The sequence below is a fragment of the Ovis canadensis genome, chromosome 1 (assembly GCF_042477335.2).
Source record: "Ovis canadensis isolate MfBH-ARS-UI-01 breed Bighorn chromosome 1, ARS-UI_OviCan_v2, whole genome shotgun sequence".
Taxonomy (NCBI): domain Eukaryota; kingdom Metazoa; phylum Chordata; class Mammalia; order Artiodactyla; family Bovidae; genus Ovis; species Ovis canadensis.
In genome coordinates this window covers 181,326,958-181,341,037 of record NC_091245.1, presented here as the reverse complement: position 1 = coordinate 181,341,037, position 14,080 = coordinate 181,326,958, and the positions used below count along the sequence as shown (strand labels likewise).

The window sequence follows — 14,080 nt, the reverse complement described above, 5'->3', positions numbered from 1 at the left end:
CTGATGAACATAGATGAAAAAATCCTCAACAAAATTTTAGCAAACAGAATTCAGTGGCACACCAAGAAGCTCATACACCATGATCAAGTTGGGTTTATTCCAGGAATGCAAGGATTCTTCAGTATATGAAAATCAATATGATACCCCATATTAATAAATTGAAAGATAGAAACCATATGATAATCTCAACAGATGCAGAGAAAACCTTTGACAAAATTCAGTACCCATTTGTGATTAAAACTCTTTAAAGAATGGTCATAGAAGGAATCTACCTCAACATGGTAAAGGCCATATATGATAAGCCTACAGCAAACATTATTCTCAATGGTGAAAAACTGAAAGCGTTCCCCCTAAGGTCAGGAACAAGACAAAGGTGTCCACTCTCACCACTATTATTCAACATCGTTCTGGAAATTCTAGCTACAGCAGTCAGAGAAGAAAAAGAAATAAAAGGAACCCAGATAGGAAAAGAAGTAAAGCTCACACTGGTTGCAGATGACATGATTCTATACATAGGAAACCCTAAAGACGGTATCAGAAAATTACTATAGCTTATCAGTGAAGTTAGCAAAGTTACAGGATACAAAATCAATACATAGAAATCACTTGCATTTCTAAGAATATTCAATATCTAGGAATAAACTTACCTAAAGAGACAAAAGAACTGTACACAGAAAATTATAAGACACTAAAGATGACATAAACAGATGGAGAGATATTCCATGTTCCTGGGTAGGAAGAATCAATATTTTGAACATGACTATACTACCAAATGCAATCTACAAATTCAATGTGATCCCTATCAAATCAGCAATGGCATTTTTCACAGAACTGGAACAAAAAGTTTCACAATTCATACAGAAAAACAAAAGACCCTGAATAGCCAAAGCAGTCTTGAGAAGGAAGAATGGTGCTGGAGGAATCAACCTTCCTGACTTCAGATTATACTACAAAGCTACAGTCGTCAAGACAGTATGGTACTGGAAGAAAAACAGAAATATGGACCAATGGAACAAGATAGAAAGCCCAGAAATAAACCCATGCATACCTTATTTTTGACAAAGGAGACAGGAATATACAATGGGGCAAAGACAGCCTCTTCAATAAATGGTGCTGGGAAAACTGGACAGCTACATGTAAAACAATAAAATCAGAACACGTCCTAACACCATATACAAAGATAAACTCAAAATGGGTTAAAGACATAAAAGTAAGACAAGAAACTATAAAATTCTTAGAGGAAAACGTAGGCAGAACATGTGATGACATATGTCAAAGCAAGATCCTCTGTAACCCACCTCCTAGAGTCATGGAAATAAAAACAAAAGTAAGCGAGTGGGACCTGATTAAACTTAAAAGCTTTGCACAGCAAAGGAAACTATAATTAAGGTGAGAAGACAACCCTCAGAATGGAGAAAGTAATAGTAAATGAAACAATTGACAAAGGATTAATTTCCAAAAATACAAGCAGCTCATACAACTCAATGCCAGAAAAGCAAACAACCCAATCAAAAAGTGGGGAAAAGACCTAAACAGACATTTCTCCAAAGAAGACATACAGATCACTAACAAACACATGAAAAGATGCTCAACATTGCTCATTATTAGAGAAATGCAAATCAAAACTACAATGAGATATCACCTTACATTAGTCAGAATGGCCATCATCAAAAAGTCTACAAATATAAATGCTGGAGAGGGTATGGAGAAAAGGGACCACTCTTGCACTATTGGGAATATAAATTGATACAGCCGCTATGGAAGACAGTATGGATATTCCTTAAAAACGTGGAATAAAACCACTATATGACTCAGCAACCCCACTCCTAGGCATATACTCTGAGGAAACCAAAATTGAAAGAGACACATGTATCCCAATGCTCATTGCAGCACTATTTACAATAGCTAGAACATGGAAGCAACCTAGATGTCCATCGACAGATGACTGGATAAAGAAGTCATGGTACATTTACATAATGGAATATTACTCAGCCATAAAAAAAGAACACATTTGAGTCCATTCTGATGAGGTGGATGAACCTAGAACCTATTATCCAGAGTGAAGTGAGTCAGAAAGATAATGTATTCTAATGCACATATACAGAATCTAGAAAAATGGTACTGAAGAATTTATTCACAGGGCAACAATGGAGAGACAGAGAATAGACTTATGGACATGGGGAGAGGGGAGGATAGGATGAGATGTATGGAGAGAGTAACATGGAAACTTACATTACCATATGTAAAATAGATAACCAATGGGAATTTGCTCTATGGCTCAGGAAACTCAAACAGGGGCTCTGTATCAATCTAGAGGGATGGGATGGGGAGGGAGATGGGAGGGAGGTTCAAAAGGGAGGGGATCTATGTATGCCTATGGCTGGATGAGATGGCTGGATGGCATCACTGACTCGATGGATGTGAGTCTGAGTGAACTCTGGGAGTTGGTGATGGACAGGGAGGCCTGGCATGCTGCGATTCATGGGGTTGCAAAGAGTCAGACACGACTGAGCAACTGAACTGAACTGAACTGATGGCTGATTCATGTGGAGGTTTGGTAGAAAACAACAAAATTTATAAATGAATTATCCTTCAATAAATTATAAATTTAAAAAATTTATGTCTGTATTCATGAGGATCACTATACTGTCTTTATACTATATTTGGTTTTGAGTATCAGGAGAATACTAGCTTCAAAATATGAATTGGGAAGTCTTCTCCCCTTTTTTGGTGAAGGAAATGGCAACCCACTCCAGTATTCTTAACTGGAGAATTCCATGGATAGAGGAGCCTGGTAGGCTAAAGTCCATCTGGTCACAAAGGGTTGGGTGTGACTTAGCAACTAAGCAACTCCCCTTTCTGATTTTTCTGGAAGATACTGTATAGAATTTATGGCAGTTCTTTAAATGTTTGGTAGAGTTCTCCAGTGAAACTATTTGGACCAATAGATTTCTTCAAAGTAGTTTTACAATTAGAATTTCAGTGTTCTTAATACAGAACTATTCACATTATCTCCTTTATATTGGGTGGGTTGTGGTAATTTGTATTTTTTGTGGAATTGGTCTGTTTCATTTAAGTTGCCAAATTTATGTGCATAGAGATGCTCATTGTATTTCCTTGCTATCCTTTGAATATCTGCAGGGTCTTTAGTAATAGTGTCTATTGCATTCTAGATATTGTTACCTTGTTTCTTATATTCCCATTTTTTTGTTTTGCAGTTTTATCAGAGGTTTGTCAATTCAACTGATTTTTTTGAGAACAAGTCAGCTCTTTGTATAAGTGATTTTCTCTGTTTACTGCTGTCTATTTTATTGCTTTCTGTTCTTATCGTTACTATTACCTTCCTTTGGCTTGCTTTGGGTTTATTTTGTACTCCTGTTTTTTAGGTTTTCAGGTGTGAGCTTAAATCACTGAATTGACAATTTATTCTCTTTTCTAATTTAGTACTATAAATTTCTCTCTCAGCACTGCTCTAGTTGTATTCTACAAAACTTGAAGTTAATTCTCATTTACATTCAGGACAGTGTAGTTTTAAAATTTACCTCATGACTTCTGGATTCTATGGATTATATAGAAGTGTGTTGTTTAGGTCCAGGTGTTTTGAGATTTTCCTGTTATCTTTCTGTTATTGACTTCTAGTTTGATCCAGTTGTGGTCAGAGAACACATTTTGTGTGATTTCAGTTCTTTTCTAGTTGTTGAGATTTGTTTTACGGTCTGACATAGCTATCTTGGTGTTATGTTCTGTGAGCACTTGCGAAGAATGTATTGTACTGTTTTGTGTGACAGGTTCTATTACTGTCAGTTAGATCCTGTTGACTGATGGTATTGTTCAAGTCTTCTTTTTTTTTTTTTATTTTTTATTTTTTTTAAATTTTAGTTTTTTATTTTTTAAATTTTAAAATCTTTAATTCTTACATGCATTCCCAAACATGAACCCCCCTCCCACCTCCCTCCCCATAACAACTTTCTGGGTCATCCCCATGCACCAGCCCCAAGCATGCTGCATCCTGCGTCAGACATAGACTGGCGATTCAATTCACATGATAGTATACATGTTAGAATGTCATTCTCCCAAATCATCCCACCCTCTCCCTCTCCCTCTGAGTCCAAAAGTCCGTTATACACATCTGTGTCTCTTTCCCTGTCTTGCATACAGGGTCGTCATTGCCATCTTCCTAAATTCCATATATATGTGTTAGTATACTGTATTGGTGTTTTTCTTTCTGGCTTACTTCACTCTGTATAATCGGCTCCAGTTTCATCCATCTCATCAGAACTGATTCAAATCCTTGTTGATTTTCTGTATGGTTGTTGCATCAAATGTTGAGTTGAGGTGTGGAGGTCTCCAAATGCATTCATGGATTTATCTATTTCTCCTCTCATTTTTCTCAGTTTTTACTTCCCACATTTCTGTTGTTTTATGCATACACTGTTAAGATTTCTATGTTTTCTTGATAAATTGGCATATTTATCATTATTTAATGTCTTTCTCTGTCTTGGGTAATTTTCCTTGCTCTGAAGTCCATTTTATCCTATATTATTATAGTCATTTCTGCTTTGCTTTTATTAATAGTTGTATGATATATCTTTTCCCTCCTTTTAATTTCAGCTTGACTATATAGTTCCATTAGAAGTGAATTTCTGGTAGCATGTGGCTGAATAATGTTTTTCATCCACTCTGTCTTTTAATTGGTGTATCGAACCACTTATATTTGATCTATTAGGGTTTAAGTCTGCCATTTTATATCTGTTTTGTCTTTTTTCTTTTTCCTACCTTCCTGTGGGTTAGTTGAACATTTTTTAGGATTCCATTTTATTTTCTCTAGCAGTTTTTACAGTAGTCATGTATGGATGTGAGAATTGGACTATAAAGTAAGCTGAGTGCTGAAAAATTGATGCTTTTGAACTGTGGTGTTAGAGAAGACTCTTGAGTCCCTTGGACTGCAAGGAGATCCAACCAGTCCATCCTAAAGGAAATCAGTCCTGAATATTCATTGGAAGGACTGATGTTGAAGCTGAAACTCCAATACTTTGGCCACTTGGTGTGATGAACTGACTCTTTTGAAAAGACCCTGATGCTGGGAAAGATTGAAGGCAGGAGGAGAAGGGGATGACAGAGGATGAGATGGTTGGATGGCATCACCAACTCAATGGAAATGAGTTTGAGTAAACTCTGGGAGTTGGTGATGGACAGGGAGGCCTGGCGTGCTGCAGTTCATGGGGTCGCAAAGAGTTGGACACAACTGAGTGACTGAACTGAACTGAACACTTTTTAATGTATCTCTTTGTATAACATTTTTAGTGGTTGTGCTCTCTCTCTCTCTCTCTCTCTCTCTCTATATATATATATATATATATATATATATATATATATTCATTATTTATCCCAGTCCACCAGTGTCATCATTTTACCAATTTAAGTCAAGTCTAGAATCCTTACCTACCATTATATCCCAGTTTCTTCCTCATCTATCATATGATTGTCTTAAATATTTCCTCTGCATACATCTGGAACCATATCAAACAATGTTATAATTTTTGCTTCAATTATCAAACATAATTTAAGCACTTGGAGGAAAGCCTATCCATATAGGCTGTATCCATATTTTTATTCAAAATTTCCTTTTTAAAAAAAGAAAAAAATTCCCTGTGCTTAAAGAGTTTCCTTTATCCATTCTTTTAGGGAGGGTATACTGGTGGCAATTTAAAAATTTTTTCCCATAATCTAAGTATGTCTTGATTTCCCCTTTTTCTGAAAGCCATTTTCATTGGATGTAGTATTCTAGGTTGATATTTCTTTCAACATTTGAAAAATACTGTGCCACTTCCTTCTGGTCACCGTGGTTTCTGCTGAGGAACCCTCTGATATTCAAATTGCTTATCCTCTGTAGGTGAAGAATCGCTTTTCTTTCTTTGCTTTCAGTATTTTTTTCTCTTTAGTTTTCAGAAGTTTGACTGTTATGTGATTTAGTGTCGATTTTGGAATTATCCTCTTTGGAATATATTCAGGTTCTTTAATCTGTAGGTTTATGTACTTTGCCCAATTTGAGAAGTTTTCAGCCATTATTTCTTCAAGTCCTTTTAAAGACCTCCTCTTTCCTGACTCCTTCATGGCACTCTGATGCCATGACTGTTAGACTTTTCATTATGATCCCATTGGCCGCTGAGGCTCTGGGGTTTGGATTTTGTTTGTTTCATTTGTTTTCTTTTTATGGTTCAGATTGACTAATTCCTATTTTTCTATCTTCAAGTTCATGGATTCATTTTTCTGTCCCTTCTATTCTACTGTTGACCCCATCCCTTAGTTTTCATCATTGTATTTTTCAGTTCTAAAATTGCCATTTACTTTTTCCTTATATAAATAAAAAGCCTGAGACTTTGTATCTTTGCTTCAAGTGTGTCCATAATTGCTCACTGAAGCATTTTTATCCTGCATGTTTAAAATACTTCGTCAGATAATTCTGTTTCTGTCATCTTGGTGTTAACATTTATTGATTGTCTTTTTTCATTCAGTTAGGGATCTTTCTGGTTCTTGGTATGACTTTCAGTTAAAACCTGGGAACTTTCATATTATGTATTAGACTCTGTATCTTACTTAAATCTTCTGGTTTACTTGACTTTCTCTAACACTGTTCTGCCAGAGGAAGGAATGGGTGTCTCCTCTTGATTGCCAGGTGGAGGTACTCACGTTTTATTGTCACCAAAGGGAAGGGAGATTTCCTTGTTACTTCTGTGTGCAGATGGGAGGGCTAGCTCCTCAGAGAGTCTCTACTGACAACATGGTGGGGGGTGGGGAAGGCCTTGGCACCTCTGGGCAATGGTAGAAGTCCTGACTCCTCACCAGGCCTCTTCTGACACCACCTCTGCAGGGAGGGTGAGGGTGAAGAGAATCTTATTACTGCCATCTGAGAATGCAGGTCCAGACTGTGATGGCCACAGACATCTTGATAAGGGGACTGGTTACCCTCAGAAAGAATAAATATCTTGACTCTTTACTTGACATTTTCTGACACCATCCTCGTTGGCATGGTGGGGTGCCTCATTACAGCTTGGCAAGGGTATATTCTGTGAGCACTTGCAAATAATGTACATCGTACTGTTTTATGTGAAATGTTTTGGCTTGTCTAGGCTCCATTAGGCCTTTGCCAATGTGGGTGTGCGTGGGACCACAGTATTTTTGTGTAGTGATTCTTCAAGTTTTCTGTGTTGCTAATCTGCCTCTTTCTGGTCATTTGGCTGAAGAGAGCAGGTTCTGATTGGGCCTTCCTGTGTCCCTACCTGTTGGTATTTAAGGTTAGACTGGCTTAGTCTTCTTCACCTCAGAGATATATATGGCAAAAAGAAAATCCAGGGAAATCACCACAGTGTTGTTCCTCAGGATTCGAAGGGCACAGTAGACCTGCCTCCTTCTTTCCACTTCTCGGAGTTTTATTGTGTTCACTTTATATTTAATGTCCAGGGGTTTTAGCTGTATTTAGTGGGAGGAACAGGGAAAGTAGATCTACTTCATCTTCCTGAAAGCAGATGTCTATTTTAAAGCCTAATTGTAAACGTTGTTGATTTATTTCATAAGGTGGTACAGATCACTAATTTTAAGAGACATCTCAATTTAAGAAGTTTTCTAGTGAGTATGAGGTCCACTTATCTTTATATTTTTTGATGTTCCATAAAATAGAAACTGTTAATTGTTCATACATGAACTCAAAGTGTTTTAAAAGAAAATGGAGTAGAGTTGAGTGAAAGAGGCATACAATCCTTATCTAAAATTCTTGGGAACAGATATATTTTAGTATTCAAAAAATTTATATTTTATAAAGCATAGTAAACATGATATGATATTGTTGAAGAAATAATAATTATTGATACTTGTTAAAGAACAATAAGGCGGACTTTATTCAGGGGACCACTATCATGGGGTCTTATAGTAAGAGAGAGATCAGCTCAACTCTGAATGCAAGGTAAATGGAGACTTGTAGCCCAGGAGTAAGATTGGGGTTAGTTGATGGAAAATTACTGACAGGTAGGGTAATTCTTTACTAAACTGACACAACAGGATTTTTGTTGAAGGCAGGCCAGAGTGATAAGATATTAAGGCTAAGCAAAAAGGAATTTAACCAGATATTAAGGGTAGTGAGTTTTACTAAACTGACTCAACAGGACTCTTGCTAAAACTCGAGTAAATGGGCCAAGGACAGAGCATGGGTCAAGCACCAGACAGAGGACTCAGAGGAGCCTGACTCAAGTTGGGTTAAAGGAGAGCCTTTGTCAGCTAACAACCCCAACAGGGTTTGGTGCAGAATCTCTAAATCACATTTAATATTAATACTTCCACTGTAAGACATGAATATTCACACTAAGTAGGTTAAGTAAAGATTATAACTAGTGCTACTTAGTTCAGAGAAGTTGTGAAAATGCTCTCTGTTGTCAGAGCCCTATGCTGCATAACCAAGGGTGCATTAGGCAGGTCACAGCACAGGCAGCCCGGCAGCGTGGTCTCACCCCTCTCCGACTCGAGGCACTGAAATTAATTGCATAACCTTCTGCAGACACTTGAGTTTGCGGTCCCTGTGTCCTTAACTTTTTAAAATTCTTCTAAAAATATTGAGTAATTTCCTTATTTACCCCTTGTTTTCCTAGTAACTAACTCATTGACAATGATTTATTTTTAAAATCTGGGATTTATCTTAACACAGGAACTTCTCTACCTTATTAACAGTGTTTTTCTCTCTCCTTAGATGAAGAGGAGGAAAGTGAAGAATCAAGTGAAGAAGAATCCAGCTTGGAGAGTGATGAGGATGAGTCTGGATCTGAAGATGAGGTTTTTGATGATTCTATCTGCCCAACAAGTAAGTGGGATAAAACCGTGCATCCTTTGTGACGTTTGACTATGGATGATAATATCAAAAAGGTCTCTTTTGGTTTCTCAATTGTCTCCTAATATTTAAGGAAAGGTTGGTATAATAGGCATGAAGTATAGTCTAATGAATACTTTTGGGGACTCTCTAGACAATTTACTTCCTATTTCTTGAGGCTGCTATTTATGAGTACCAAATTAAATTATCTGCAGACAATCTATAGTTGATTCAGTCATAGGTTATGCAGAAAGTTTTATTTTACTGAGAAACAGAAAATTTATATATGTGTATGTACATGTGTATTTAAAACTACATATGTGTATTTTTATAAAACTCTCCCTTTTTGCCAAACCATTAAATTTTCATACTTCAAACCTGGTTTTTAAGGGCAATTCTTATGTCTCCTGGAGATTCTTGGCAATTTATATTCACTGTTTTCACTGTCTGAAATGTTCTTACAGTCTTAAGATTCTTATGTGAGTGAAAGTCCGTCAGTCATGTCTGACTCTGCAACCCCACGGACTATACAGTCCATGGAATTCTCCAGGCCTGAATACTGGAGTGGGTAGCCTTTCCCTTCTCCAGGGGATCTTCCTAACCCAGGGATCGAACCCAGGTCTCCTGCATTGCAGGCGGATTCTTTACCAGCTGAGCCACAAAGGAAGCCCAAGAATACTGGAGTGGGTAGCCTATCCTTTCTCTGGGGATCTTCCCGACCCAGAAATTGAACTAGGATCTCCTTCATTGCAGGCAGAACATCAGTACTAACATCATAGCCACTATCATGATTATTATAATTTTTTTAAAAATATTAGCTACGCTGGGTCTCAGTTGCAGCACTGGGGTCTTTGATCTTCGTTTCGGCATGCAGAATCTAGTTCCCTGACCAGGGATTGAACCCAAGCCCCCTGAATTGAGAGCTCAGAGTCTTAGCCACTGAACTGGCAGGGAAGTCTCCATCATAATTATTAATACCATTAATAATTTCTACCTGGAGCCGTAAGTGTAGTGAAACCTTATTGGAGTAGATGGACATTAATAATTCTGAAGGCCCAAAGTCTACACTTATTACTATATTCTCTAACAAATGGAGCTGCTCTTTCATTTTGTCTGTCTTTTCAGATTGTGATATAGGTCTCTTTGAACTGGCCCTTCAACTTCGAGAGAAAAGGCTGGACATTGAAGAGGCTTTAGTTGAAGAAAAAAAAATGATCGATAACCTCAAAAAGGAACATGATACATTGTCCAAAAAAGTATGTTATTCTGCCTTTTTCAGTTCTGTTTATCGTCTCCCAGCATGCTACACCTCCTTCTAGCTATAATACTGCTATTTCATGGCAATGGCATGAGTTAGGGCTTATTGTTAGAAGAGAGACATTTCCCATGTTGCATCCATTTACAGACATCTTTGAGGGCCATTGCCCCTTTGATGACTGGAACTTTTTCTAAATCATTGGCCCCCAAACTTTTTTGATTATATACTTCTGGAAGTAAAAAAAAAAAAAAGGAGCACATATTCCCACAATAAATGTATATTTCTTTAGAAATTATACCCATAAACTATTGTACTAATTATATTTCATGTATTATGAAACATTTGCAAGAACAGAAAATAAAAAGAATAAGATAAAAATAAATAGAAATGGAAACTCCATTTTATTTCTGGACCCCAGTAGAACACTTTGACATTCTGAGGTGTATGCATTCCTTTGGGAGTCCACTAAGCTAAACTTCTGGTACAGTTGTATTGATTTTTTCTGCCATATCTACTCAGTTTCCCTCTTAGGTACTCTTTCCTAGAGGAGCATCACTTGATTCATATTCAGAAATGTTTTGGTAGGCTGCTTCTCCGCTTGCAAAAAGGAAATGATTTAGAAAACTTTCAAGTATTTTAGGAGATGAGGCATGTACTTTAGAAATACTGTAGTTGGTAATTTCATTACCATAAAGGTCTTTCTTCGCTAATTTATCGAGGTCCTTATGACCAAATGAGATTTGAACCATCCTTACAGAGATACTACAGGCTGAGAGATGATTTTCCTGCGGAAAATAAAAAGGAGATGGGAACACATCCTCTGCATTTTCATTCACAAAATCTCTACAACTCTGGGGTCACAGGGACAATTGAAGAAGTGGTGTGGCTCATGACTTAGCAGAAAGAGAATAATACACACTTCTGGGGAGCAGTCTGGGATCATCTGTTTAATCCAGCCCAACAAGGCAGATCCAGCTCATATTTTTTCTTCCTCCCCAGTGGCTTCATTTATCACCTTGGGTATATATTCACCGAATCCTGTTAACATCTCGCACTTGGGGCTTTCTACAGGTAAAAATTGTGGCAACTAATCTGAACGCAGCAGAGGAGGCGCTGGAGGCTTATCAGCGTGAGAAGCAGCAGCGGCTGAATGAACTGCTGGTTGTGATCCCGCTGAAGCTCCACCAGGTGATGGGGCTGGAGGTTGCCCCTCCCTCTCTGAGCAGAAGAGCCATCACCCTCAGACTTTTCCAGAGAAAGATTCATGGGACACTGGTGGGGAGAAGGGCAGTCCTTGTCTGAGACATCTACTTGCAGAATGACACCCCAGCGTTTCTTACCACTTCTGAGATTATTATAAAAGCATAATATCAAAACGTGTATTTCCTGGTGGTCATTATGACTTTGAAAGTCAATCACTTCAAATCTGAAGCAATGAGGAGCCTATGACTTAAAGGAATGGTTTGGAGGTTGAAATCTTCTTGTCTCTTGGACACATGTCACTTTTCACACCTTCTTTAGATAGACGTGGACTAATGGTGTAAGAATTATCTTCCCTTATTCCTTACTTGTTAATGAGGGAAGTTAAGATAAAAGGAAAATATTTTTTCCCTTTTCTTTGTTCATCTCTATATCCCACTTGAATTACAATTTACATTAAAATGCAGAGATCATATCAGCAAAAGCCCCTTGTAATGTATTTTGTCAGGTAAAGAGAGAAAGCTGTATTTGAGAAGAAAAAACCGAGGAGGATCAGCCTTACATATATCTTGTTTAACCTGATCCAAACTGGATTAACTGTCTGTAGCAGTTTGCCAGATATTCCAGCCCTGAAATATCTGTTCCATCCGTAGGCAGTAGATATCCAGCGTGGTCATTTTGGAAAGATTTTCTGTCCCAGAGGGATGTAATGTGACTTCTTTTTGAAGGCAGCTTCCTCCTTTTACCTTCCTCAGTGGTGAGAGTTAGGAGACCAAAGGTCATGACCTAACAAGGGATAGAAAAAGAAGCACATCCCTTTCTGTGACTTTACATTTAGTTTGGTTTTTGTCTATTCTGATACCAGTTTTGTCATGCTTTTGTAGATAGAGTATGTGCTGTATGGAGAAATACCAAGTGATCTTTCTGGATCTTTGGTCTTTTCCAACCGCTCCTTGGGACGACTCCAAGAGCGAATTGTCCAGCTCCACGAGGAAAATTCCAAGCAGCAAAAACTTAACAAAGAATGCCGGGAGAGGCGTAAGCAGCTCATCCGAGAAAAGAGAGAGATGGCCAAAACAATACAGAGTGAGTAGTAAGCCCGTGGCTTACCTAGTAATATTTATTGATTACAGAGGGAACTGTCAAGTGGTCATCTCCAGCTCTGAAAACTGTAGGTCATCACAGATCCAAACCACTGAGCAGAAATAACACCTTCCCCTCTTTCTACTTGCTCTCTCTCCTGATGCTATCAAAAAGTTACTCTCCTGTTTTAAAAAGGATAAGTCTTTTGTCATAGAAACAATTTCTCACAATTTTTAAAGGTTTTATGTTTAATAAAATGTAGAAAAATGTAAAAAAAAAGCCCACTACCTAGCTTAAGAAATAAAGCACTGAAGATATAATTGATGGCCTTTCTCTTTCTAGTATTATTCTGCTCTCTCCTTCCCCAGGATCAACCATGAGCCAGGTACATACACATATAGATGTATTCACACACACTATATGAGGTGTCTTTGCATGTTTTTGGTATAATTTGCAACTCACTTTATTAACCCATTTTCTGAGAGTAATCTGTAATGCTACAGAAAATTAGCCATTTTAGCTGCTACTACAGTATGCCATTGGCCTGTAAGAGTTTTTCTTTGGCCTCCTGTTGATGGATATTTAGGGTACTTGTAATTTTTCATGATTACAGACAATGTTTCAGTGACCCTTCCTGTACCTGTCTCCCTGTGCTCGGGAGGAGGTGAGTCCCCAGGAGTGGGGACTGTGGGTGAGACGGGGTGTGTGTGCGTTTTCTGCTCGCCCGGGTGTTGTCAAGTTGTCCTCCAAACTGGTTGCACTGTTTTCTCTTCCTCCTGTTTCCCTCACCGCCCAGGAGGCTGAGAATTGCCTAGGTTCCATAGTCTCATCAACACTTAGTAATGTTAGCCTTTCATATATCTGTCAACCTGGTATATGTTAAAATTGTATTTCACTGTCTTTTTGTTTCCCTAGTTCCTTCAGGTTGAATGTCTTCACATACGCTTATTTGCCATTTATTTGTGTTCTCGTATGAAACTTGCCTGCTATACACCTTGCCCATTTTTTTACTTCTGTTTTTTACTTTTCTTATTGATTGTAGGGAGTTTTGTTTTTTTTTTCCCCATATTCTGTCTTTATCTATTACATGATTTTGAATCTTTTCTAGTATGTATCTTGCCTTTTTATTTGGTGAATCTTTTGGGGATACAGACATTTAAAATTTTAATATAATTAATTTATCAACCTGTTTATAGTTTGCGCATTGTGTGTATATATGTATGTCTTAAATCCTTTCCTATTTTGAGGTCATATTTTTCTATTGTTTCCTCTGTTAGTAGTGTTCTTTACTTTAATGTTCTTAGTTCACCTGGAATTGAGGTATACACTATAAGATGTATGGAGTAAAGACATGGAACATATATGTAAGTGATGAAGTATTCCAACTTTAATAACAATAAAATTATGAGTGGTATAATAGCATCTACCTTAATGCCCCAGAACTGTACACTTATTCTTTTCTTGGCCACATCATGTGGCATGTGGAATCTTAGTTCCCCGACCAGGGTTTGAACCGTGCATTGGGAGCATGGAATCATAGCTACTAGACAGCAAGGGAAGCCCCAGAAGTGTACACTTTTAAAAGATTAAAATGGTACATTTTGTTATGTGAATTTTGCTACAATTAAATTTTTTTTTAAAGAAAATTTGGAAAGGAAAAAGGGAGGAATATAGTTGTCAGTCAG

At 37.6% G+C, this 14,080-nt stretch overlaps 1 protein-coding gene across 6 annotated transcripts in view; it reads left to right on the top strand.

Annotated features, from left to right (window-relative positions):
* Nucleotides 1-14,080, top strand: part of CFAP44 (cilia and flagella associated protein 44) — a 124,518-nt gene that overhangs the window by 100,053 nt on the left and 10,385 nt on the right. For 3 of the 6 annotated variants that reach the window (XR_011249206.1, XR_011249199.1, XM_069553377.1), the window contains 4 exons: nt 8,738-8,848; nt 9,980-10,110; nt 11,184-11,300; nt 12,197-12,398. Coding sequence is in view for 1 of the 6 variants with exons in the window: in XM_069553377.1 (XP_069409478.1) it covers nt 8,738-8,848; nt 9,980-10,110; nt 11,184-11,300; nt 12,197-12,398 (561 nt within the window). In the remaining 5 variants the exon portion in view is untranslated. Of the gene's footprint in view, nt 1-8,737; nt 8,849-9,979; nt 10,111-11,183; nt 11,301-12,196; nt 12,399-14,080 lie in introns of those variants that run through there. The other 3 variants (XR_011249208.1, XR_011249202.1, XR_011249200.1) reach the window with 1 other exon arrangement.